The 23795-nt window shown below is 37.4% G+C and overlaps 1 protein-coding gene and 1 long non-coding RNA gene across 6 annotated transcripts in view; one reads left to right on the top strand and one right to left on the bottom strand.

Moving 5' to 3' along the window:
- The window catches only part of LOC149227721 (uncharacterized), a 473804-nt gene that overhangs the window by 234367 nt on the left and 215642 nt on the right, over positions 1-23795 (top strand). For all 4 annotated transcript variants that reach the window (XM_089377894.1, XM_089377896.1, XM_089377895.1 and 1 more), the window contains 2 exons: positions 6575-6603; positions 6966-7114. In XM_089377894.1, coding sequence (XP_089234020.1) covers positions 6575-6603; positions 6966-7114 — 178 coding nt within the window. The remainder of the gene's footprint in view (positions 1-6574; positions 6604-6965; positions 7115-23795) is intronic.
- The window catches only part of LOC149227722 (uncharacterized), a 410007-nt gene that overhangs the window by 170741 nt on the left and 215471 nt on the right, over positions 1-23795 (bottom strand). The window lies entirely within an intron of this gene.

The following is a 23795-nucleotide window of genomic DNA, read 5'->3' as shown; positions in this document are numbered from 1 at the left end:
CTCTACTATTTAGCTGAGTCAACCGGTTGTTTAGCCACGAATCTCTCAAGTGGGAGATTCAACCTCTACTTCGGGGGACCATCCTTGCCCACCTTAGAGAGGCAGTTCCATAAGTATTTCAGGAATTCTGGGAGTATGCTACAACACTACCATTCAGCCACAACAGGAAGTGTGTATTTCTGGCTAGCTGGAGAATAAGCAAGGGGAGTTTGGAGCTATCAGTGATCAAGCATTTGCCAGGAGAGTTAGAAGATTGGGAGAGCAGCAAAGGGCCAGCCTTTCTTGCAAGTTTGGAGCCAGCAGAGTCAACATCCCAACAGTTCGATTTACAATTACCTAGGCTTGCGCAGAGAGCCATCACTAGGCTCACGTGGGAGTTGGAGGAAGGAATTGTAGAGCTGGAGCTGGCCGGGAGAAGTAGGAGATCACTTGGAGGGCCTGTTGTCGCACAGATTGTCACGACAACGCTCAAACCGGGGGCTGTCACCCTGATCCCCGATCTCTCCGTTTAAGCCTGTCTCCCACGACTAAGGGGGGTAGACCCTATAGGAAAATGGATGACCAACTGTGAATCAGTTGGTTTGGGAGACACGAAAGGAAACCAACACTAAATAGATTTTATTGAATTAATAGACCAGTGCCTTGTGGATTTAATGTTTAAACGATTAATTATCAGATGCTGCAGAAATATAAACCATGTAGAGCAATCATTTATCATCAAATAACTCAAACAAAAATTAATTTTTATCAAATGCGAGAAAATGCTTAAATGATACTCCAGCAACTGAAATTTCGAAAGATAAAGTGCTTTGAACAATCACATAAAATGTTAACTAGAGATCACATTCATGCAGAACATTGAATCATATTAAACACTAATTCCCACGTCAAATTTTTAGCCTCAGCATAAAAGATGAAACCTAAAAATTCCTGAGCCAAGACTGAAATTGGTAAAAAATTTCCAAAATATTTTTTATGACTCAAACAACTAACTAAATCTAAAATCCAAATTCTAACCCTAAAAGAGAAAACTTTTTATGCCTTTTATATTTTTTGAAAAAAAATTAAATTTAAAATGAAATAAAACCTAACTTAAAACAAAAATTGATTTTGATATTTTTATAAAGATTCAAAATTAAAAAAAAAATAAAAATAAAACTAAACTTAAATCTAAATCTAGACTAAAAAAATAAAAGTGTAACTAAAACCTAACGAAAACTTTATGAATTTTTTTTTTTTTTTTTTAATTTTTAATTTTTTTTTATTTCTATAATTTTTTAAAACAAAACTTTTAAAATCTAAATCTAAACTAAACTTTAATCTAAAAAACAACGAAATCTAAACTGGAAGAAAAATGAAAATCGATTTTGATTTTTTTGTAAAACCTAAACAAATTAAATTTTAAAAAAAGAACGATTTACGCTAAACCTAAGCATGAAAACACAACATAAACAAAACAAAGAAAATCGAAATTGTGTTGTGTGTGCGTGCAGGTGAAGCCGCGAAGAGAAAATTTTGACGATCGAACAGCTATGGAGAAGACGGCGGCTTGAACAACGATGGAAACTGCAGATGCTAGACTCGAAGGCAGCTTGAAAGCAGTGATGGGAGCTGGGACGGGAGTTACTGCTGCGTGGAAGCGTGGCAAGTAAGTTATTTTGCAGGCATCGAAAACCAGAGAGGACCGAGCAGAGAAAACCGTGGGCGTGAGGAATAATAGAACTACGCAGGTGGCTAGCGTGGACGATGTTTGGAGGCAGCGTGGGTACACGGGGTGCTGAAAAATGGATGCAACAGAGAAAGGCTGAGGGATGGCAGCACGTAAATGGAAAGAAATCTGAACGGCGGCGTAGCAATGAATGCGTGGATGGCTAAGGACGTGGAGCTGATTGTTGTTTGAAGGGCAGCCAATGGTTTGGAAGGGGGGCGGATGATGAGATAGATGCAGATAAGAAAAAATGCGCGGAAAATAGAGAAGGATGGGCAGCAGTAGAACAACAACCCAGAAACCCTTGAAGGAGCTTTAAATAAAAAGAAAGGAAAAATTTAAGTTTGCCTTGCTTCAGATTTAATTGATGAAAACCCCAAAATTTCTCCAAATCTGGCTTTACATAAAAGAAATTTTTATCAGACCTGCAACCTGCAATGGGAAAACAAGCACCCGGAGAATATATGCAAATATTAAAACTAAAACCCTGCAAACTGGTCCAAAATTACAAAATTATAGCTCTACAACAGCCAAATTTGTCAGTTATCATCAATAATATTTTCAGAACTTCAGATTTGCTATGAAATGCTTTAGAAATCTCCCATGCAAATCAGAAAACAAACTTAAATAATAAACCCAGGATCGAAACTGGCTGGGCTCTGCAAGAGAGTGCTTGCGGGAGTTGGCTGGTTCAGCCGAGAACTTCCCCAAACGCCCACTGGTCTTCTTCAATAAGGGTTTCCTGCACAGCTCACTTCAACCATCAATAAAGAGAGAAAAAACAGTACTAGATCTCAAAAAGCAATGGAGATACCTGCCATTACTTCAGAAATTCTAATACCATTCAAACCCTAGCAAGTGAACAAGATACCTGTGCTCAACAATACTCTTTAATAAGCTGTTACTAATGGCTAAGAATTAAAATATGCAGAAAATAAAATGCTCACAGCACTTCCAGAGAGTAACACCAGCAAGATTTCAACCCCAAAGTCTTTCTTTATTAGCACCAGAAAAAGTTTACAACAGAGCTTCTTCAGCACAAGACTCCAAGATCGAATGATCTCAAATGACCCCTAACACCCTATTTAAAGGAAAAATTCCCAACAGCTAGTTCGAGTGATCCACGTCAAAATGATCTCGACCGTCGATGAGGATCAAGATATCTCTTAATCTCATCCGTCGAATTTTTAATGCATTAAAAAATTGAAATTCTGCATTTATTTACTCAAAATATTATTTTATTAATTACTTTTTTATTTATTTTTTATTTTTGTTATTTTATATATATATATATATATATATATATATATATATATATATATATATATATATATATATATATATATATATATATATTTATTTATTTATTTTATTTTATTTATTTAGTTATTTTTTTAATTTTTAATTTTTTAATTTTTTAAATTTATTTTTTAAATGGATCCTCGAACTTAGCCTTTGGAAAAATCACCTAGGACCTAGGACTTAGGACTAATGAGGGGATTAAAACATTTTTTAACCCTCAAGACACTTTACATCATGACTTTTACAACTTTACATCTCAAGGGGGAAAACCCATTTGACATAGACCCTCATAAACCACTCAGTTCTGCGACACAACTATAATCTAGCAGATTAACGCACTAGGATTCTCCTAAGATTCTAATGACAAAATCCATTCCGGCTTTGGGGTTAGGCAGATTGGTGAGACGAAAAACCTTCCGGAACGTAGATTATCACTAGAAAATTAGGTCCACCTAGGCAATTTACATACATGACTCATATCTGCTAAGATTATTTACAATTTACACATGCAGACTGGGTTTACAACATAATATGATGAAGTCGACGATGACTGTCGAATGGCACAGTGCCACATACATGTCGATCAAGCGCTATCCCTTTTTGCGAAAAAAAGGGGGTGTACTGCTATGGGTAGTTGACACATAGTGGTCAACAGGGCCATTTGAGGAGGATTTGTTGGAGTTGGGAGAGCAGAGATTGACAGGATCAGTCACAGCAATAGAATTCGAAATTGGAGGAGGGCCAAGCTGTGAAGGGTCAATTTTTGAAGTTTGGAACCAAGGGAAACCTTTCTGGGTTTTCCTGGGTTTTGGGCAAAGATCACACTCTTAAATTTATAGAATTTTCCGGTCAGATATAAGGGGTCAAACAGGGATCCCAACTCAGCCAGCAGCTAGAGGAGCTAAGGGGAATTTGGGCCAAAATTCCGAGGTCAACATTTGGCCAATTCCTTCATTGGTTTTTCTGAGTTTAGGCCAAGGAGCAAGGAGCTGAAATCTCATAATTTTTTAAGCACGGGAAGTAGTGATTCAAGCCCTTCGAAGTCAGTAGACATAGCAGTTTTTTGGGGCAGGTGGTGCAGCAGTTGTAGCAGCCTTTAGTTCGGCATTTTCTCACCTGGGTTTTGATATGCTTGTCCATTGAGACAAGCCCAAGTGCACCATTCTATTTTAGTATTGTATTTTCTCCTGAAAAAGTAATAAAATGGCTCAGCAGTTCTCTATTCCTGGTGTTTCCATGGGTGCTTAATGTATATTTCGTTTTTCTGATCGCTAGATTGTTTGTATGCTTTGTATATCACTTACATTCATGTTTAGGAACATTACATCAAATCAGTTAAGGCGTGATATGTAGCATTGGTACTTTGCATGATTGGTGGAGTCTCCCTCTCTCTCTTTCTCTTGAGTGCATGCTTAGAGACTCCTTTTCCTCCCTTGGCCGCATTCATCTCCCTTTCTTTCTCAAGATCAGGGCATGCAATTTCAATTCAAAATTTCATCCATATTCATTGTATGCCTTCTTTGTCTTGATCTATAAGAGAGAGAAGATGGTCTCCTTGTAGGATTAGATTCTTTTGGCACAAGTTCAGGAACTACTCAACCATCCTCGCCAACACTCAAAACGTGATATTCAATGCATAATCAGGATTGACAGTTGGACCGCTGATATATTGTATTCATGATGGATTTCCTTTCTTTATACCATTAAAATCAGACAGACTCCTCTGTGCTGCTAGCTCCTGGAGTCTTTGAAGTTGTTTCAGTGTAAATCATCTGATTGTTGTTTTTATTGTTGTCCTTTTATACGTTTACTTCAAGTTTTCTTCATTTAAAGACATTGTAAGTTATCTACTCTTCATTTGTGACCGAAAATAACTAAGAACCAGTCTCAAAATTCTGCAATTAATTTATCTCTTTATCTATTCTCAGCTTTCTTATTCTCAGCTTTCTTAGGGTTCTTTAAGAGAAGCCTCACTCGCTGATTTATTTTTGAGTTTATTGTAGATTTTAACAAGGATTTCAGCAAAATTTAGCTCTCTTTTCACTGAATTTACACAGATTTCAAACACAAGTTACAACAGAAAATCACTTTAGGGACACCCCGACTGTGACTAGAAAAGCACCAGCACAAATGGAGAGGCATTTGGCAACTGACAGGACTAAATTTTCTACAGTCAATGCTCAGATCTGTTTGCTGTTTTTTGGAGCAGATTTGGATGATAGCACTCCCTAATGACAGTGCAAAATTCTTGCATTACTGCAGAGTCTAGTTGATGCAAAGCTAAGAGTTTCTTTACAGTTTTTCTAGTAAATTTTAGCTGCTTCAATTTGCCCATTTGGGCAGGACTGGCATGGAATGCCCTTCAATGTTGCATCATAAATTTTGTAAAAAAAAGGTCCCTTGATCACTTCTTAGTTCCATTAGGTATCAGAGACTACAATGAAGCATACAATCTAGCTATACCTTTTATGTGATTATTTTTTAGTGGTTTAGGGGAGTTCAACTACATGTCTAAGGAAGATACTTTATCCTAAGGAATAGTATTAAGTGCAAAATTTGTATTGCTTTAATCCAAGGTTGGCTTAATTTGCTGATTATAATTTTAGCCATCTCTTGACTTCGTATCAAATAGAAAAACACCTGAGCTTGAGAAACTTGTCTCAATTTCGTTTTTGCTAGAGTAAAATAATGTAAACGTTGGTTTCACCATGACCTTAAGAATATGGTCCTTATGCAAGGCTCATTAACTGTTGGAATTTTGTGCTACAGCTTATGCTTTTTCAAACATTTCGTGTACTATGGATTTCAGACAATCTAGTTAGGTTTAAAAACACATTTCCCCCAAAACTTTCAAGTCATATGGCTTTGTTTTTACTTGCAGAGAACATTAAACCTTTTCTTTGCGGTATATTAGAAAACTTGGATGTAAGATTTTAAGGATGCTTTAAAAGTTTATATTTGTACATTATCCTGGCCAACTGTATATCTTGGTTGAATATGTTGTTTTCTTCAACCATTGTTAACTCTTTAGTCAACTCTGTTGTTGTTATGAAGAATTATAGAATGGGGGTTTTTCAGGTCTTTAAACGTGTTTAGTTCCACTGTTTACGAAGATATCTACAAGTAAAAGGTTAGGCATGTATAGTTCCAATATTTATGAAAATGTCTACAAGTTCCACCATTTGTTTTCCTAAACTTTATCTAGACATTTGTTTTCCCGAACTTTATCTAGAATTCCTGATTTTGATTTGCACATAACATACATTTTTATAAAAGCATTGCATGCTGCTTAATTTCCAACTTCGGGATGACCACCAAATTCGCACCCAATCCATTTATTGATTTCAATTCACACCCATGAATCGTGTAACTTTGCATCAAATATTATATTGCTTAACAGAGTTTAGTTTGTTGATGGTTATGGTCTTTAGCTTTCAATGGATTTTTAACTATGATTTTTCTTCTATGGTTTACAATGTACATTCATTAAAGATATTGAACACCAAATCATGTTCCAAGTGTTGTTAGAAAAGGCTTTACTTACAAAAAGTGTATTGTTTACAGGTTATGGATTCCATGAAGATGGATTAAAGGTATACATACAACTATCTATTTTCTTGGTTGTCCATTCACTAATGAAGGACAATGATGGAGTTGAGGCCCTACATCCAAAAGAATCATCTTTGCAGTTGAAAAAATAGGGTTATCTAGTGGTTAACAAGTGGCAATTGTTGACAAGTGTTCATGATTTCAAGTCCTATAGTCACACCAGTAACACAACACATCGTATGCCATAAGCCAAAGCAAAAAGTACCCCACTTTATTAACTCAGCTACCTAGAATATCATTCTTTTACACCTCTTTATAATTAACACTGAATATGCTTTGTTCTAATTAAAGACTCTTTCAGGTCTTTTACATTAAGTCTATAAACTATGCATTCCTATTGTCACAGGCAGGTACACAGGTAGCATACAATATGATGGGGGAAAGCTTCAATGCACTAAGAGACACAAAACAAATTTCATTAACATGGTGTGAGATTGGAGCACGTCAACTTGTTATTAGTTTCCTTCAACGATACATTTGCACAGGTTATTTGTGGTAAGTGTATAAAAAATCCTAATATTATTGAATTTGAAGCAAGGATATTTTAATCAACTTTCATAGACACTTCATCTTGTAAATATTTTTTCATATAAATCTTGGGTTTTAGTGTAACTGATATGTGTATATTTTTTATGAAATATAACGTAGCAAATAACATTCTACTTTCCAGAATGTCTTTATCTACTTTCTAGGTTATCAACAATGAAGTACATATAAATGATTTTGAATGTTTACTAAGAAGTGAAAAATGAAGTCGATTTTCATGTTGCATTTGTTAGTCATTCAATAGGGGCACATCTAGTTATATTTGAAAAAAATGAGGTCGATATTCTCTATTGCATCTTTTGCTACTTGAATAGGGGTGGATCTAGATTATCACAACCGTTCTGTTTGGTGATGTTCTTTTCTAATGTCAACTGAAACAAACTTGCACATATACCTGTATAGCACAACTATCTCAACAAGAACATGTGAAGACTAAAGCATATATGAATGATTAATGATGTAGATAAATTTGCATCCCTTACTTTGGATTTTCTAGTTAATGACAGGAAAAAGTTAAGTACATCCCTTCAATTATATGCATTTGGAGCTTGCATAGGTTATAAAATACATTCTATGAGTGCTAACATTTAGAATCCTTCTATTTCAAATTAATCCTTCAGCCATCCTAAGATAATTACCCTGACCATGGCCTTCTAGATAAAAATCCTCCCCCCATGACTGAACATAAAGAAGAGACCTGTTATAGCTCCAATTCTCCCTTGAGAAGAAGTCCTAACCTCTCTTATAGGGAAACCTAAGGATACTATCAAGTGGTCACAATCTTTCAACCACTCCACTCTTTAGGCTAAGAAAATTTCAAAGCCATGGAGGAATCTCTCAACTAATTTTAGGATTGTCATTGTTGTATGGAAAGGAATGGCCTCATACTAGATCCAATTAATGCAACTCAATTTGAAAGGAATTCCTCAAATGGTTGAAAACTCGACCCAATGACTTTGCAAATTTGAAGACTAACGAAATTGGTGAAATTTCCTAAAATGTTATGACTTATAAATAATTCAATTAAGATGGTGTTGTTGGAGTCCTTTATAAATCCATCAAAGGAAAAGACAAGTTTCACCATATATCATTTAACATATGATAGACCACATAATACATTTGATCCCAATAAAAATGTTCATCACAGACGATTAAGAAATTACTCCACAATTTATGCAAGTGCTTAGATGTAAAACCATTGACCATATTGTTAAATATCGTAGCTTGAATAGGTGTTCTAGTCTTGACCATTGACCATTGACCATATTGTTAAATATTGTAGCTCGAATAGCGTTGTTCATGTTGTTATTCATTACTTCTAGCAAAAGACTTAATTTTCCATGAAAAAGTAATAAGAAATAATTAACTAGGTTAATAGCACCTTTTGGGTAGCCAAAAATTTCACATGGTATCAGAGCAGACTGAAGCATTGAGGTTATTGGTGATCTGAGTGCAAGGGTTTGATCGAGAAATCAAAGGATTTATCACATAGATTTTCTCTTCATATCTATTCAGATTTATTGGGGTTTATTATTCAATAGTTTCAGAAATGGCTTTAGTTGGTTTGAGGGATTTGGACAGACTTGATGGTGCATTGAACTTTGGCATCTGGAAATCCATAATTTAATTATTGTTGGAGGAGCATGGACTAAAGGAGTATGCGACATCTGTTGTTGTCGTACCGACAAATCTGACGTAGTTAGCAACCTATCACAAGGAGGATGCCAAGGATATGCGTGTTATCCAAGACAAGGTTAAAGATCACACCGTTCCTCATATTGAAAAATTGGATATAGCCAAGAAGATGTGGGATGCCATTCTAAAGTTGTTCCAGAATGCTACCATAAACAGGAAGTTGATTGTAAAAATTTCACCACTGAAATTCTATTGCAGTAACTGGAATTAATTTTTCTAACTGATAAATTAATTATTCATTTTATTGCTACGGCAACAACGAATTAAACACACTCCAACCTTCACAAATAAAAATACTGCGGAAGATAAACTGGAAACTGAAAAAAAATATTGGCGCACACACACAAAATTATGACAGTTATTTTTGGACAAATGTCCCGAGAAAAACCCAACTTGGGAAAACCGGTGCAGCAGCTGAGGGTTTTAAATTTTTAATTATTAAGCAATAGTGAGAAATTTTGATTAGAAATGGATGCCAAAATTTGGCAATCCTTCAGAGAAAAATACTAGCAAAAATCTAGTGCGGAATTTTCCTCACCCCACAAGCAATTCGGGCTCTGACTTCCAGCTCCAAGTGAGTCATCCAAACAGATTATGCGCAGGCATGCGTCACCCTAGCATAGTCCTTTCCACACTCTGCCTGAAACAACTGCTCCTCAAGCCATCCTGTCTACTGCTGACTAAGAAATTGTCTCTCTAACACTCTAGAAAATCTTTCCGGCCTCTGGAACTGAAAATCAGCTTCTCTCCAGCAAAATTGAATTGCCTCTAGAGACTTCTGCATAGCCCTTGCATTAGCCTCTCTGTGGCTATTTCTGCCTCTCTACAAGATACTCTCTGAAACTGGAATCTCTTCCTCCGGACACACTGCCCTTGCCCCTCTGTGCCTTTGCTTCCCTTCTCTGGCTCGAACTCTTCCGGCAACTGGTGTTTCTCTCTAGAGGATCGAACTACCCAAGGAAATCGATCTCAAATGTGTGTTCTCCATCTACCCATTGATCTCCTCTTATAATCTTCAGTTGGGACTCCAACAGTTAAGATTAAAACATAATCGATGGCTGAGATCATCTCAAGATTAATCCATGTAAGTTTCTAGATGATTCACCTCAATTAATATTGATTAATTAACCCCTTTTCCTAAGTTTATACTTAGGAAATATTTAAAAATACGCTAATAATCTAATTGAGACACTTCTAGGTGGAATTTCCAAAAACGATTTCTGGGTTATGGAGAACTTGTGTATTTTAGCCTCTCCACAAAGTTTCGAGACTATAACACCTCTAATGCTACAAAAAATAACACTAATCCTTATAGAGAAGCTAAGAAACACCAGAATGAACAAGGAAGAAGGCGTAGTCAGTTACCTCACCAAGATCAGACTTGTCAAGGACGATTAGCAGTTGTCAGAGAGAAGATAGATGATGATGAGCTCATGAGAACTGCTCTAAATGGGTTCTCAAACCAGTGGGATGTGTTTGTCTAAGTGATCAATGGACAACAAGACCTACCTGAATGGGATCATTTGTGGAGCAATTTCACTCAGGAAGAGCTTAGGTTGAGACTTGTTAGTGGATGATGAGAATGTTGCTCTTGTGGGAAGGGGCAAAGCCAGGAAGGGCTCAAGCAAAGGGCCTAACTCCAAGGGAGAGAAGAAAAAGAAAGACGAGTAAAATCAAGTGTTTTGGATGCGGCCTATTGTCGCTCAAATTGTACAGGCACTGCGACAACGACTCAAGTCGGGGGTTGTCACTTTGATCCCCGACCTCTTCATTCTAGCTGTCTCCCAGAAGCAGGCTATGGGAGGTAGCCCCTATGGAAATGTGAAGATGAAAGACAAGTTGGCAACCAACACATTTGGGAGATACGATTGAGTGGCCTAGCTACTGGTTAATTTAAGCAAGATTTAAGGATAATATTAAATCCAAATGTGAAACCAGTGCCTTATGGAGTCAAATTCTCTCTTATTATCAATTAGAGACCAAGTAACCGGATGGACAATCACTGCTTAGATACTTCACTATCTTATATACTATGAAAATCCTAAGACCTAGGTGTGATGCAAGAATCTTGGTTACTTTTAGTTATATGCCTATTTTAAATATGACCTTCCTCTTAAACTGTTTTGGAACCAGTCTTTAGAGTAGGTTGTGGGATGGAAGCCAACGGGAAGCAAGTGAAGGCTTGATTAACAATACATCCCCTTGTGTTCCAACCACTCGATGCCTCCGACGCTGCTGAGACTGTGGCTCTAACAACTACAAGGTCACCGTGTTAACCACTAGAAATGTGTTGAATCCCTCAAGATAAATTGAGCAAGGGTGGCCCTAGAAGTCTTCAACCAAGCTTATGTTTGGAGGTAAGTTATTAATGAAACTACACTTAGAATGCTTATGCAAAGAGTATGAGTGAGTCTTGAGTTAAGATTGCTTGATGTTTAAGTACTTAAGTTATTATTAACTTCTATGACAAGAGTACTTAACAATAAATGGAGAGACAATCTTATCACCAAGAATGTGACAATTATCAAATGCCAATATAAAACAATCCAAAGATAAACTTATCTTCCACAAGATGCTTAATCAATAATAGCAATTTAATGATGACAATTACTTAATACAATTTAGAAAGTAAATGCCAATGACAAGGTGCTCACTTAGAATGATTCACCACCATACAACTAGTAATTCTTTAAATATGTCAATGCTTAAGATAGACAATAAAATTATCAAGGCCTCTTAAGATATGATGCAAAAACAAGATTATGTATTTAGCAATTATCCAATGATTCCTTAGAAATATTCAATTAGATGCCAAACACTATAACGCCAATTAGATGCCAAAATACTCATGAGAGAGAAAGATACTTCAATGCTAATTAAATGCCCAAAGTAACTTAAACCATCCAACAAGATTAGAGCTTAGATGTGTAAGTGTTTATTGGGTGATTTTAGTGCTAAGTTAATGATCTTAGAGCTAACAAAAGACAATTAAATGTTAGATTCCAATAGCATAAATCTTCTCCACAATGAACTAATTAGAGCATGAAACAATGAGAACCACTTTTGTAACTTATAGTTCACTGTTAAGATAGATTTAGGACAGCAGTGAGTAAATCACTCTAGATCCAAGAAATGACAAGCATGAAAGAAACAAATATGAGCAATGAAACACCTAATGACTTTCCAAGTGAATATATGAGATGACCAACCTTCTTATGATGTGTTATTCAGTGTTATATCAGATCTAAAAGCACTTATGACAGCAGTAAGAAAAGTATGAATATAGTGAGCCACCAATGTGAGAGTGTGCCAAAATTTCTAGATGCCAAAACAAATTTGTCAATATGAAATTTTGAGTTGTCAAGCACCCTTTGTGATGGAGCTTCAGATTATATCAACTCTGATCAGTCTTTTATGCAGACATATCAATCATGAAATCAGTTAGAATTATGCCCAAGAAATAATGCCCACTCCACCAAATGACTAGCAAATCTTTACCATGAATTTCTTAATGCATTTCGGCAATTTATATGTGATTTTTAGAGTGCTTAGATTTAAATTTATTCACTTTTATGAATGTATTAGAGAGATGTAGAAAAAAGTGAGAGAAAATGAGGGTTTAGAGATCAAACCCTAGGCCCAAGGCCTTAAATATTGCTTGCCCAAGTTGCCAAAAATTTTCCAATGGATGGGCCACCTGAAAACACAATATTTTTGCCAATTTCTCTTGCAAAACCCACCAATGTTCTGTCCCAAAAAATTTCAAAGATGAAATGAAGGCAAGAGAGGGCTAGAAGGCTAAGGAAGAGGCAAAGAGACAAAAGAGAGGCCAAATAGGCCTAGCGGCTAAGGGAAAGAGGCCTAATAGGCATTCCGTGAGGGCTAAAGAGGAGGCTGAGAGGCCTAAGGAGCTAGCAGAGGGCTCAAGGAGGAGGCCGAGAGGGAGAGCGAGGGGCTAGGAGGAGGAAGAGGAGGGCCGAAGGGAGGAGGAGGCCCTAAAAGGGTTGCAGCCAAGCCTTAGAGGCCGTAATGGCCCACGGCAAGCCCAAAGGGGCTGCTGTCTAGGGTCAAGGAGGGGGGTCAAAGCCTTTAAGGCTTGCGGCCAAGACCTACAAGGGCTTGAAATCCCACGACCAAGGGCAAGGAGGCAGGTTGAGGCTTCTAGGGGCTACAACTAGCCTCCAAGGCTAGAAAAAGGGCTAACACAAGGGGTCTAGAGGTTGATGTTGAAGGCTTGGAGGAGAATGTCGGGCCTAGGAGCCCTAAAAACTTGAAACCCCTGCTCCAGAAAGTTATTTTGTTTCAAATCTTCAATTTCTGCAAAATTCTTTAGTACCTAACCCTGCAAAAAAATTTAGAGGCTAGACCTTACCCTCAAGGGCCTAGATCTAATCCAACTCTTTTCCTTTGATCTCACTTGCACATATAAATTTACAATAACCCAAAACCCCAATATATACAAAAATTTCAAAAAATCTCGAAACCCCGGAAAACCCCAACAACAAAATAAGGGTTAGAAAAATAAAATAATTTACAAGTATATTATACAAATTATATTTACAAAATATACAAGTGTACAATGCTTAGAGAAATTTTGAGAAATAAATTTTTGTAGATTTTGACGATGGCTAGATGTATTTTGAAAAATAATTGCTAAAAAATAGCCTTAGCGAAGTTAGAAAACCATAAAAAATATTCAGGATCCAAACATAGTCAGCCTATGCCCACAATTTGTGAACTTGGAGCCCAAGAGTTGGGGAACCTACAAACACTACATAATTTCTCAAGAATAAACTGTTAGAACAAAAATGAATCAAATCACCTAAAAGATAAGCCCAAAACTTATCAATAGAATGTTCCTATCATCTACAATGAAATAACGATTTAATAAAAATTTAAAGCACAATATAGGAATGCCCATACCCAGCACATACCACAAATCAGTAGAATAGAAACACCATGAACTACACTCCAAATACTTTTATTATGATTATTCAAAACGTTCCCAGTGGGACAATAGCTTTACATCAACTTTACAGAGTTACATTAGTCAAACATTAGATGGCTTAAGACACAAATGACCTCTAATTTGTAGATAAATCCTCCAAGTGGAAAATGTAGATAAATCTTCCAAGTGGAAAATAACGGCTAGTTGGCTTGATCCCCATCAAAATAATCTCGATCGTTGATAAATCTTTGATGATATTTTAATCTCTATCGTCGAAATAACTATTTTTTAGGAATTTTTCGAATTTTTCTTTAAACCCATTTTTTATTAGCTCAAAAATAATTATTCTAAGCTAATTTCCTCAAAAAATTGACTTTGACTTGACAACCAAGGCCCAAGGGTCCAATTTTTCTTGAAATTTCCAATATTCCCTTGTTGGAGGACCTCCAAAAATTTATTTCTTTAAGACCCACGAATTTTTCCACTTGGAGAATTTAATTTCTCTAGCAATTTAATTTTTTGGCTGTGGATTAATTTTATTTTTGCCACAAATATTAATTAATTAACACTTGAGAGGATTAATTATTTTTCCACCCTCAAATATTTTAGCCATGGTGTCCAAATATGAGGGACCATGCACCAAAATATTTTTTACATAATATTTTACATAATTCAACCCTCAAAGGGGAAATACCTGTTCGTTATAGACCCTCAAATATCTTCCCCAATTCTGCAACACAATATGATCTAATAGACCAAGTGACTTGTAATAAAATAATTTAGCTAATTAGCTTAAATTATTCTCAAATCACTTTTAAAGAAGACTCGACTAGAACACTAAGACTTCACCTAAGACTTTGACGATAAATTCCACCCTAGCTTTGGGTGAGGCTCGAGGGAAAACTCCATCGATCATCCGGGTTTAGAAACATAGATGAATTAGTTAGACCAAAAACCTCCTAAGATGAAGTTCGTCGCCAAAATAATAGGCTTACCTAGGTTGTTATGTGCATTCATAGTCTTACTAGCATCATTTACATTACAAATTTTGTAGAATGGGTTCACAATGACTCAAAAACTAATGGCTGATGATCCTTGATCCTTTGAAAGATTTGGTACAATTGCTTCCTTGGAACTTTGATAAAATGTGCGCAACATCTAGCTCTATATGGGGACACGTTGCTTCCATGAAGTAACGTGAGAATCCCAAAATCCTACATCCAAGCAAACAGAAGTCCATCAAATAGATATCCATTCAAAATCCAAATCATCATGCATACATAAAGTATCTACTGGAATAGAAAAAATCTACTCTAACAAACTGAAATGAAAAAACATATAACTTCAAGTGAGTAAAATAGAAACAACTAATGACATGAATGAGAGGAGTAGGGTTAGAGATATTATACAAAAGATGCCCCATGGCATCAAATGTCTTCAACATAGTGCATACTGAGCATCTGTCGACTCTCCGGCAAGTCTGTGGGTTGCTTCTCAGATGTGCCATGCCTAATCTTGCATATGGAAGGACTCTGTCTTGTCCGAATATCGAGCTGCTCTTGGCCATCAGATGCATCGAACAACTTCCTTCTTCTCTTTTGATTTTTATGTTTTCTCTCGACAGGATGTGATGTTGATGTTGATGCGATCGGTGTGCAACTTTCTATCTGATTTGGACAACGCTCATACAGAAAAATTTGGAACGTCCAAGACTTCTGTGACCTACTCTTCTTATTTTCATGAACCTGCTGTGTTATGACTGGTGGATCAACCTTGCAAGCATCAACCTGATTCTTATCAATTTCCTTCCTGCCTGGATCATCTTCATTTAACCATTTCTCAATGGAATCAATGACTTCTTCATAATAAGATGAAGGTTGTTTTTGTGAGCTAGGAGGCTCGTGTTCTGGATCCTTTGGTCTTGGCTGAAGTTCCTGAACCTGTGATTTTTCTTTTAGCTGCAACTTATTTTGAAGAATTATTTGTTTTCTTCTTATGGCATTCATTTGATTAGAATTCTCATCCTTCATAGCATTGATTTATCTGGCATGATTCTCCTCCATGGTATCCATCATATTCTGAAAGGTTATCGTCTGATTATATTGCGTAACTTCTATAACTTGTAACCTATTCTGAAGAGCCATCTAATTGGCTAGCATGTCCTTTATCACTTTATCATGATTTATTTGAATAGAACTCATTTCTTCCTTATGATTTGATCCATAGTGATCAAATAATTTTGCATGGTGGTCATCTGATTGGAGTGATTAACTTTCATGATTTCTAGCTCCTCATCACGTTTTTCTTCTATGGCCAATAATTTGGTATACATGGTTCTCATATCCTTCGCGTGATCTATTATTAATCTTTCTTGATTAAGTTCCATGGTTTTCATCAACTGTGTTTGACTGAATTGCATGTCTTTAATCATTTGCTTTAGTTCCTTGATAAGATGTTTATCATTTTCATTTTCGTCATCAATATTAATTTGATCCTTCGTCCCTAACCATCGACTATCGAGGATTCTTCTTACGACGACACAAGTGGATTCATCATGAGAATGGTCAGAATGTCTGCAATGTGGCACATTTTGATGTGGTGTATTTTCTTGAAATCTTTCCTCGATAATTGGGTCCTTTACAGGATCACTTTCATCTTTCTTCATAGTACTAGGGGCACAAGGTGAATCCTTTTGATCCCCATATCTATTTTTGAAATCATTGACGATGGCTTGTAAGGAATCAAAAAAACTGTCGGGAAAATCACAGAACCAATTTCTAGCATTACCTTTCAGGGAAAGGACAAAAAGTTGCATCTTGACGTCTTCATGATTGTATGCAATCTCATGAGCATATATTTGCAGGAAAGTTGTGAATCTTTTGATGTGATCTATAGGAATGGCTGCATCATTACCCGTGAAAGAAGGCAATCTGTCAATAGACCTTTTCGGAATATCATGAGGAATGCCAGTAAAATGAAAAGGGGCGAACAAGAGATCCACAAGAAGCAAGCTTCCAACAAAAATTATTGTAAGAAATGAAAGAAATGGAGTCGCCACTTGAACATGAATCTAACTCTAAAATGCACAAGGCAAAAACCAAAAAGTTAGTCAGGGAGAAGCAGTTGAATATCAGGGAGGGCTTTACAAGAATGTAGTTTGTTCTACCAAGTTCTGAGAGCGAGTTTGAGCAAGCTACTAGGATTTCATCTACAGTAAGCTCTTGTATATGGATGAATAAGTGGAGTCGCCACCCAAACAGGAAACCAACCAAAATTTCCAGGTGCTAAAGGTGTAGATAAATAAGATGGAAGGATTAGTGAGAGGAAAAAGAATATGGTGATGAAAAGATGAAGAATGATTAAAAGGAAGGCGCCAGAAAATGTTGTGGCGTTGCCAGAAAAATGAAAAGATCAAAGATGAAGGATGAAGATGAAAGATTGAAACATTTGTTGTTAGGACCAAGGACAGAAAAAATTTATCCCCAGCAACGGCACCAAAAAATGTTCTCGCTCAGATTGTACAGGAACTGCGACAACGACTCAAGTCGGGGGGCTGTCACTCTGATCCCCGACCTCTCCTTTCTAGCTGTCTCCCAACAACAATCTATGGGGGATAGTCCCTATGGAAATGTGAAGATGAAAGACAAGTTGGCAACCAACAAGTTCGGGAGACACGATTGAGTGGCCTAGCTACTTGGTTAATTTAAGCAAGATTTAAGGATTAAATTAATTCAAATGTGAGACCAATGCCTTATGGAGTCAACTTCTCGCTTATTATCAATTAGAGACCAAGTAACTAGATGGAAAATCGTTGCTTATATGCTTCACTATCCTATATGCTATGCAAATCCTAAGAACTAGGTGGGATGCAAGAATCTTGGTTACTTTTAGTTATATGTCTATTCTAAGTATGACCTTCCTCTTAACTGTTTTGGAAACAGTCTTTAGAGTAGGTTCAGGATCCAAACATAGTCAACTTGTTCCCACAGTTTGTGAACTTGGAGCCCAACGGTTGGGGAACCTGCAAACACTATATAATTTCTCAAGAATGAACTATTAGAACAACAATGAATTGAATCACCTAAGATAAGCCCAAAACTTATCAATAGAATGTTCCTATCATCTACAATGAAATAACTATTTAATAAAAATTTAACGCACAATATAGGAATGCCCAGTGTTATGAAACCAGCTCATAAAAGATAGAAAAGATAGATCAACGCCTTAGAAATAAGCTTCTTCGAAGGGGCAACCTCCTTTACAATACACAAATGAACAATTCTTCGATGATACAAATGAAAAGACTTCCTTTCTATATATAGGAGTCTAAGGGGTCATAATATAATCAGAGCCGACATAACAATAATAATGTAAGGGCACAATAATAACAATAGTGGGCTTCTATGGGGCACAATAATAACAATATGGTTACTACATGGGCACAACAATATAATAAGGGGGTTGTACTAATAACAATAAGGGGTTAAACTAGTAGTATAGGGACCTAACATGCCCCTCTCCTTTAAAAAGTGTTGTCCACAATGCTTGAGTAGTTCTTGATGCTCTTGTATAAAATTCTTGTCCTCCCATGTGGAATCTTTAGCTGGTAAGTTCTTCCACTTGATGAGATACTCTGAAATTTATCGATTTCGTCGCTGTTGGGTTCTTGTTTCTATGACTTCTCCAAGCTCCAATATGATTTTTCCTTCCTCGTCAAGTTCTGGCAATATTGTTTGAACTCAGATCTTCTGCAACTTTTGAATGAGTAGACACACTTCTTTGTCCTTCTTCCATTCATACCTTTTTTTGTTTTTCCCATCTAGTTGAATAATAGAAATGGCGCACAACAATGCTTCCACATCCTTATCCTTTCTTGAGAGTGCATCTGCCACAACATTTTGATTCCCTTTTTTGTAAATGATTTCAAAGTCATAACCCAACATCTTTGTGACCCATTTTTGTTGCTCTTCAGAGGATAATCTTTGTTCTAAAAAGTATTTAATACTATCATGATCCGTTTTTACCTTTAAGTGTCTTCCCGTTAGGTAAGGTTTCCATTTCTTAAGTGCGTGTATTATTGCCAACATTTCCTTTTCATAAATGGCTTTCTTGAGGGACATTTATTTGTATGTGTGTAACCATAAAAATACCCAATCGCCTACATCAAAACTTCTTTCATTGAGATGTTGATTTGCCTGTTGTTTCATTCAATTCTGCACCAAAGTGGCGTTATCCTTTAAAAGTTGGAGAACTTGTTGTTGATGCTCGATGTGATCTTTCACTGCTTGAATCTTTTTCTTCTTGATATGTCCTTCTATATTGAGAGATTGAGGAGTGGTAATTTCTTCCAGTGCATTACAAGATATTGTCGGATTCATTTCTTGGTGCTCTATGTGATCTTTCACTTCTTGAACATTTTTCTTCTTGATATGTACTTCTATCTTGATAGTTTGAGGAGTGGTAATTCCGGCCATTGCATTACAAGATATGGTTGAATTCATTTTTTCTTTCTTGATGTGGTCTTTCACTTCTTGAAACTTTTTCTTCTTGATATGTCCTTCTATCGTAAGAGTTTGAGGAGTAGTAATTATTTCCAATGCTTTACAAGATGTGGTCGGACTCATTTCTTTTTTCTCCGGGGTTGGTTCCTGGTGTATATACTCTTCTTTTGACGTTTCTTGATCCTTTTATTCCTCCTCTAGACAATCAATTTAAAATAATTTCTTCTCAGCACACTTATGACCTTTAATGTATTTTTTTATCACAGTTGTAACAAAGCCCTTTTTCTCTTTTTTCTTCCAATTGTTGTGGTGTAACCCTTGTAGGTTGTGGAAGGCTATGAGAAACAACACTTCCATCTTTATAGTTGTGAGGGATAGACTTCCTTGTTGCCATAATTTTTCTTTCCACTTTGTAACAAAGCCCTTTTTCTCTTTTTTCTTCCAATTGTTGTAGTGTTGCTCTAAATAAAGTGTTGCTCATTGTATCCTCATAATGTGCTATAATTTCCTCCGTGAAAATTGACCACGTAACAAGTGGTTTACGAGAACAAAGCCCTTTATACCATAAAAATTGATCTTGTTCTAAATATGAAGATGCAATACATACCTTTTGTAACAGTGGTACACCATGTAGATAAAAATATTTCTCCATCTGTAGTATCCAATTTACCGGATCCTTGCCATCAAACTTCCTCATCTCGATTTTTCTTGATTTTAGGAGCTCGATCTTGAAACGACTGTAACTCTATAATTTCAGATCTCCAAGTTCTAAAATTTCTTCCTGTGGTAGCTCTCTGAGTTCTCTTTCTAACCCCACAAGTCTGATCAGAATTTGATTATCCAAGAAAGAGTTATGCCAAATCTCCCACGGTGACCATATTATATACTAGTTCAGTAGAGCGAACTTGTACGACATGCCACGTCTCACTGTTTCAACCTTAGTACCTGAAACTGATATACAAAAAACTACAGGAATTCCTCTTTCTGCAACTTCTTACAAAATTTCAATCTGATGCTCAGAGAGAAAGTTATGACGATTTTCCCAACGTCACCTGTTTAGGATGTAATGCGGGAGTTTACAAAAACCCTAACGTCCTCAGGTCATATGTCCGAAAATATAGCGAGCCAAGATCTGAGATTCAGACCCGAGGTTTACACCGATTTCATCTCATATGGATTTTATTTTTAGCTTCTCAAACTGCGGAGCGAAAACGTTATAGTGAAAATTCCACAATGACCTGTTTTAGATGAAATTCTGGAGCTTCCAAAAACCCTAACTTCCTCAGATCGTATCTCCGAAAATATAGCGAGACAAGATCTGAAATTCGGACCCGAGGTGCAACGCGATTTCATCTCAAATGGATTTTTTTAGCTTCTGAAACATTGCAGAAAAAAAGTTATTGCTAAAATGTCACGATGACCTGTTTGGAGCAACGAAACCTTAGAATCCAAAGCTCTGATACCAAATGTTATGAAACCAGCTCACAAAAAGATAGAAAAGATAGATCAACGCCTTAGAAATAAGCCTCTTCGAAGGGGCAACCTCCTTTACATTACACAAATGAACAATTCTTGGATGATACAAATGAAAAGACTTCCTTTCTATATATAGGAGTCTAAGGGGTCATAATATAATCAGAGCCGACATAACAATAATAATGTAAGGGCACAATAATAACAATAGTGGGCTTCTATGGGGCACAATAATAACAATATGGGGACTACATGGGCACAACAATATAATAAGGGGGTTGTACTAATAACAATAAGGGGTTACACTAGTAGTATAAGGACCTAACACCCAGGCCCAGCACATACCACAAATCAGTAGAACAAAGACACCATGAATTGCACCCAAAAGTCTCTTATTATGATTATTCAAAACGTTCCCAGCTGGACAGTAGCTTTACATCAGCGTTACAAAGTTACATTAGCCAAACATCAGATGGATTTGTTATTGCTCAAACTAGTAGGAGGCCTAAAAGGGACTCCTAAAGCGACAACTATTAGGTCAAGGGGACCAATGGAGACTTAGCCCACTGTCACCTCAGCTAAGACTCCCTACTCTTTACGGATTTTCACCGATAGGAGGAGACCCGATATATGGAAAGTCACTTGTGAAGGACGAGTCAACAAATGGATGTGAAGTGACCTTAATGATCCTTTCCTTGAAGGAGGTTAAGAATGGAGCTCGCTTGCTCTTTAAGCAAGGTCCAAAGCTTTCTAGGATAAGGAGGTGAGGATTTAAGGGCTAGGTTAGAGGAGTATGCCTTGTAAAGTAGTTTCCCAATCCCTAAAATCCTTATTGAACTTGACTTCCCGAGTGGTTCTTGAAGAATTAACCTTTCAAAGGTATGGGACCACACTGGACCAAGCGGACCCAGCCTAGGTTAAGGAGAGAGAATCTAGCAATCAATGATGATCTTAATCCAGACAAGGAAGCGGAAAGGATCAAAACAAAAATTTCCACTTAAAGGTGTCAAATTGATCCTATGAGGTACTAGTTATACCAGGGAAAAGTTTGATCTCAGGGCTAGGGCTTGGGATATCTCACAACCCCACCGTCAATTTCATCCAATTTGGAGGAGACCTTGTTGACACATCAGCTCGGCCACCAGTGATTGCTTAGCCCGACACTCGCTTGTGTTGTGGGTGGAGCTCTTATGGAACTCACACCACTTTCCCCTGTCCTTCTTCAGCTTTGCATTGTTGTCCTTTGCTTGTGGCCTTGGCGGGTTGTCCTGGGTCATCCCACCTTGGCTTTGTCCTTTGTTCTGCGGTTTGGGGGCATCTTTCCCTTGCTTCGGATTCACAAATCCAAAGTCTCGCTTCTTCTGCTCGATCATGATGGCGTATCGGTACGCCGTGCCGAGTGAGGAGATTTCCAGGAACTCCATCTCGTCCTAGATGTATCTATGTAGGCAGTCGCGATACTTGAGTACCAAATGTTTCTTAGAATCCTTGATGCCCAACTTCGTGCGCAGAGTATGAAAAACATGGGTAAACTTCGGCACATCTTGGTCCCTTCCCTGCCGCAGCGTGGTCCACTTTATGTATTTGTCCTCATAGCTCCCAACAAGGTAGTACTACTCCTTGATGGCATCCTGGAATGAATTCCAAGTGGGAGCGGCTGAAAACAATGAGTTCGTACTTTCATCCTTCTGCTCACAATAGGTTTCCCACCAGTCCTTGACGTGGGGGGCGGCTTTGAGAAGAGAAAAAGTAATCTTTTCTCGGCTAGAAAAATCATGAACAGAAAAATATCCTTCTAACAGATTCAACCATTTATCTACGACGTCTGCATCTATTTGTCCCTCAAATATGGGAATGTCAAAGTTTACTTTTACCCTAAAAGGTGTGGAGCCTCCAGAGTGGCTGTTGGATGTGGATGTGCCGCCGGTGGGCAATCTTGAAGGATCTGGGCAAAGTTATCCATCATCGCATTCCTTTGTTTCTCAAGGGCCTCCTCGAGCAATATTTTGATAGGATCTCTTGCTCCCTCATCTTTCTTTTCTTCCTCCATGGGAGGCTGTCGAGATTTATGAGGCTGGTCTTGCAAAGGTTCGACCAGTTCGAGCCCTAACTCCTTATATCCCGACCTTGTTGGGGACATGCAAAGAAAAACAGAGAAAGAGCAGACCGCTCTGATACCACTGATCTGGATTTAAACAGGAATACAACAAATTACATATATAACCATAAACACAGAGATGCAGCAGAAATAACACTTCCTTTGATTAATATCAAATAATGAAATATGCTTACAAACAATATGGAAATGATACTAGCTCGGCGATGGTAGCTTATCTCTGAGAAGAGATGTGGTGGCTACATGCCTCCGAACTGAGTTACAATGAGGCTCAAGGGCCTTTTATTATTGAACAATAAGAGCAAACCCTAAACAACCAAAACCCTAACCCGAGGAGATGTAACACTAAGAGTTTATGGGCCCCGTTGGGGTTAGTTGGGCAGCCAACTTCCTGGGTCGTGACTTGGTCATATTATCTTTGTTTGACACGCATGATACCCCGTTGGAAAGATTTCTCCGAGGACTACGACGGAAAAACAACTTATCTGTAGTTGTTGGCGGTAGACTGCCAAAAAAACGTCGTTTACGGCCTCAAAATGGCTCTGGAAGTTTAGGACCCAAAAAACTACTAAAAATAGTAAACTGTGCTACAATTTACGAAACTGAAAAATTGAAAGAACAATGGTAGGGGTCCACGTGGAATTGGAGGGTGGCCACCAATATCCACCTGGATCACCTGCAATTTGGACAATGAAAACCCAACAATGGATGTGGCCTCAATTCTCGACTCCTAATCTCCAAAGGAACTGCATACTCCCTGGTTCTGCATCCCAACTAACCAAGGAAATTTGTGGAGCTTGAGCTTCTCTCTTTCTCAGCCACCACAAGACAAGAAAGACTTTGTAGGGTGGCACTCGAAGTCCACCGAAGAAAGGTTGATCTTCCTCCTTGGGAAAC

This window comes from Pinus tabuliformis, chromosome J (genome assembly GCF_031772625.1).
Source record: "Pinus tabuliformis cultivar Carrire ecotype Pingquan chromosome J, CPIR1, whole genome shotgun sequence".
Taxonomy (NCBI): Eukaryota; Viridiplantae; Streptophyta; class Pinopsida; order Pinales; family Pinaceae; genus Pinus; species Pinus tabuliformis.
Note: the sequence above shows the minus strand (reverse complement) of the source record. Positions and strands in the feature narration are given on the sequence as shown.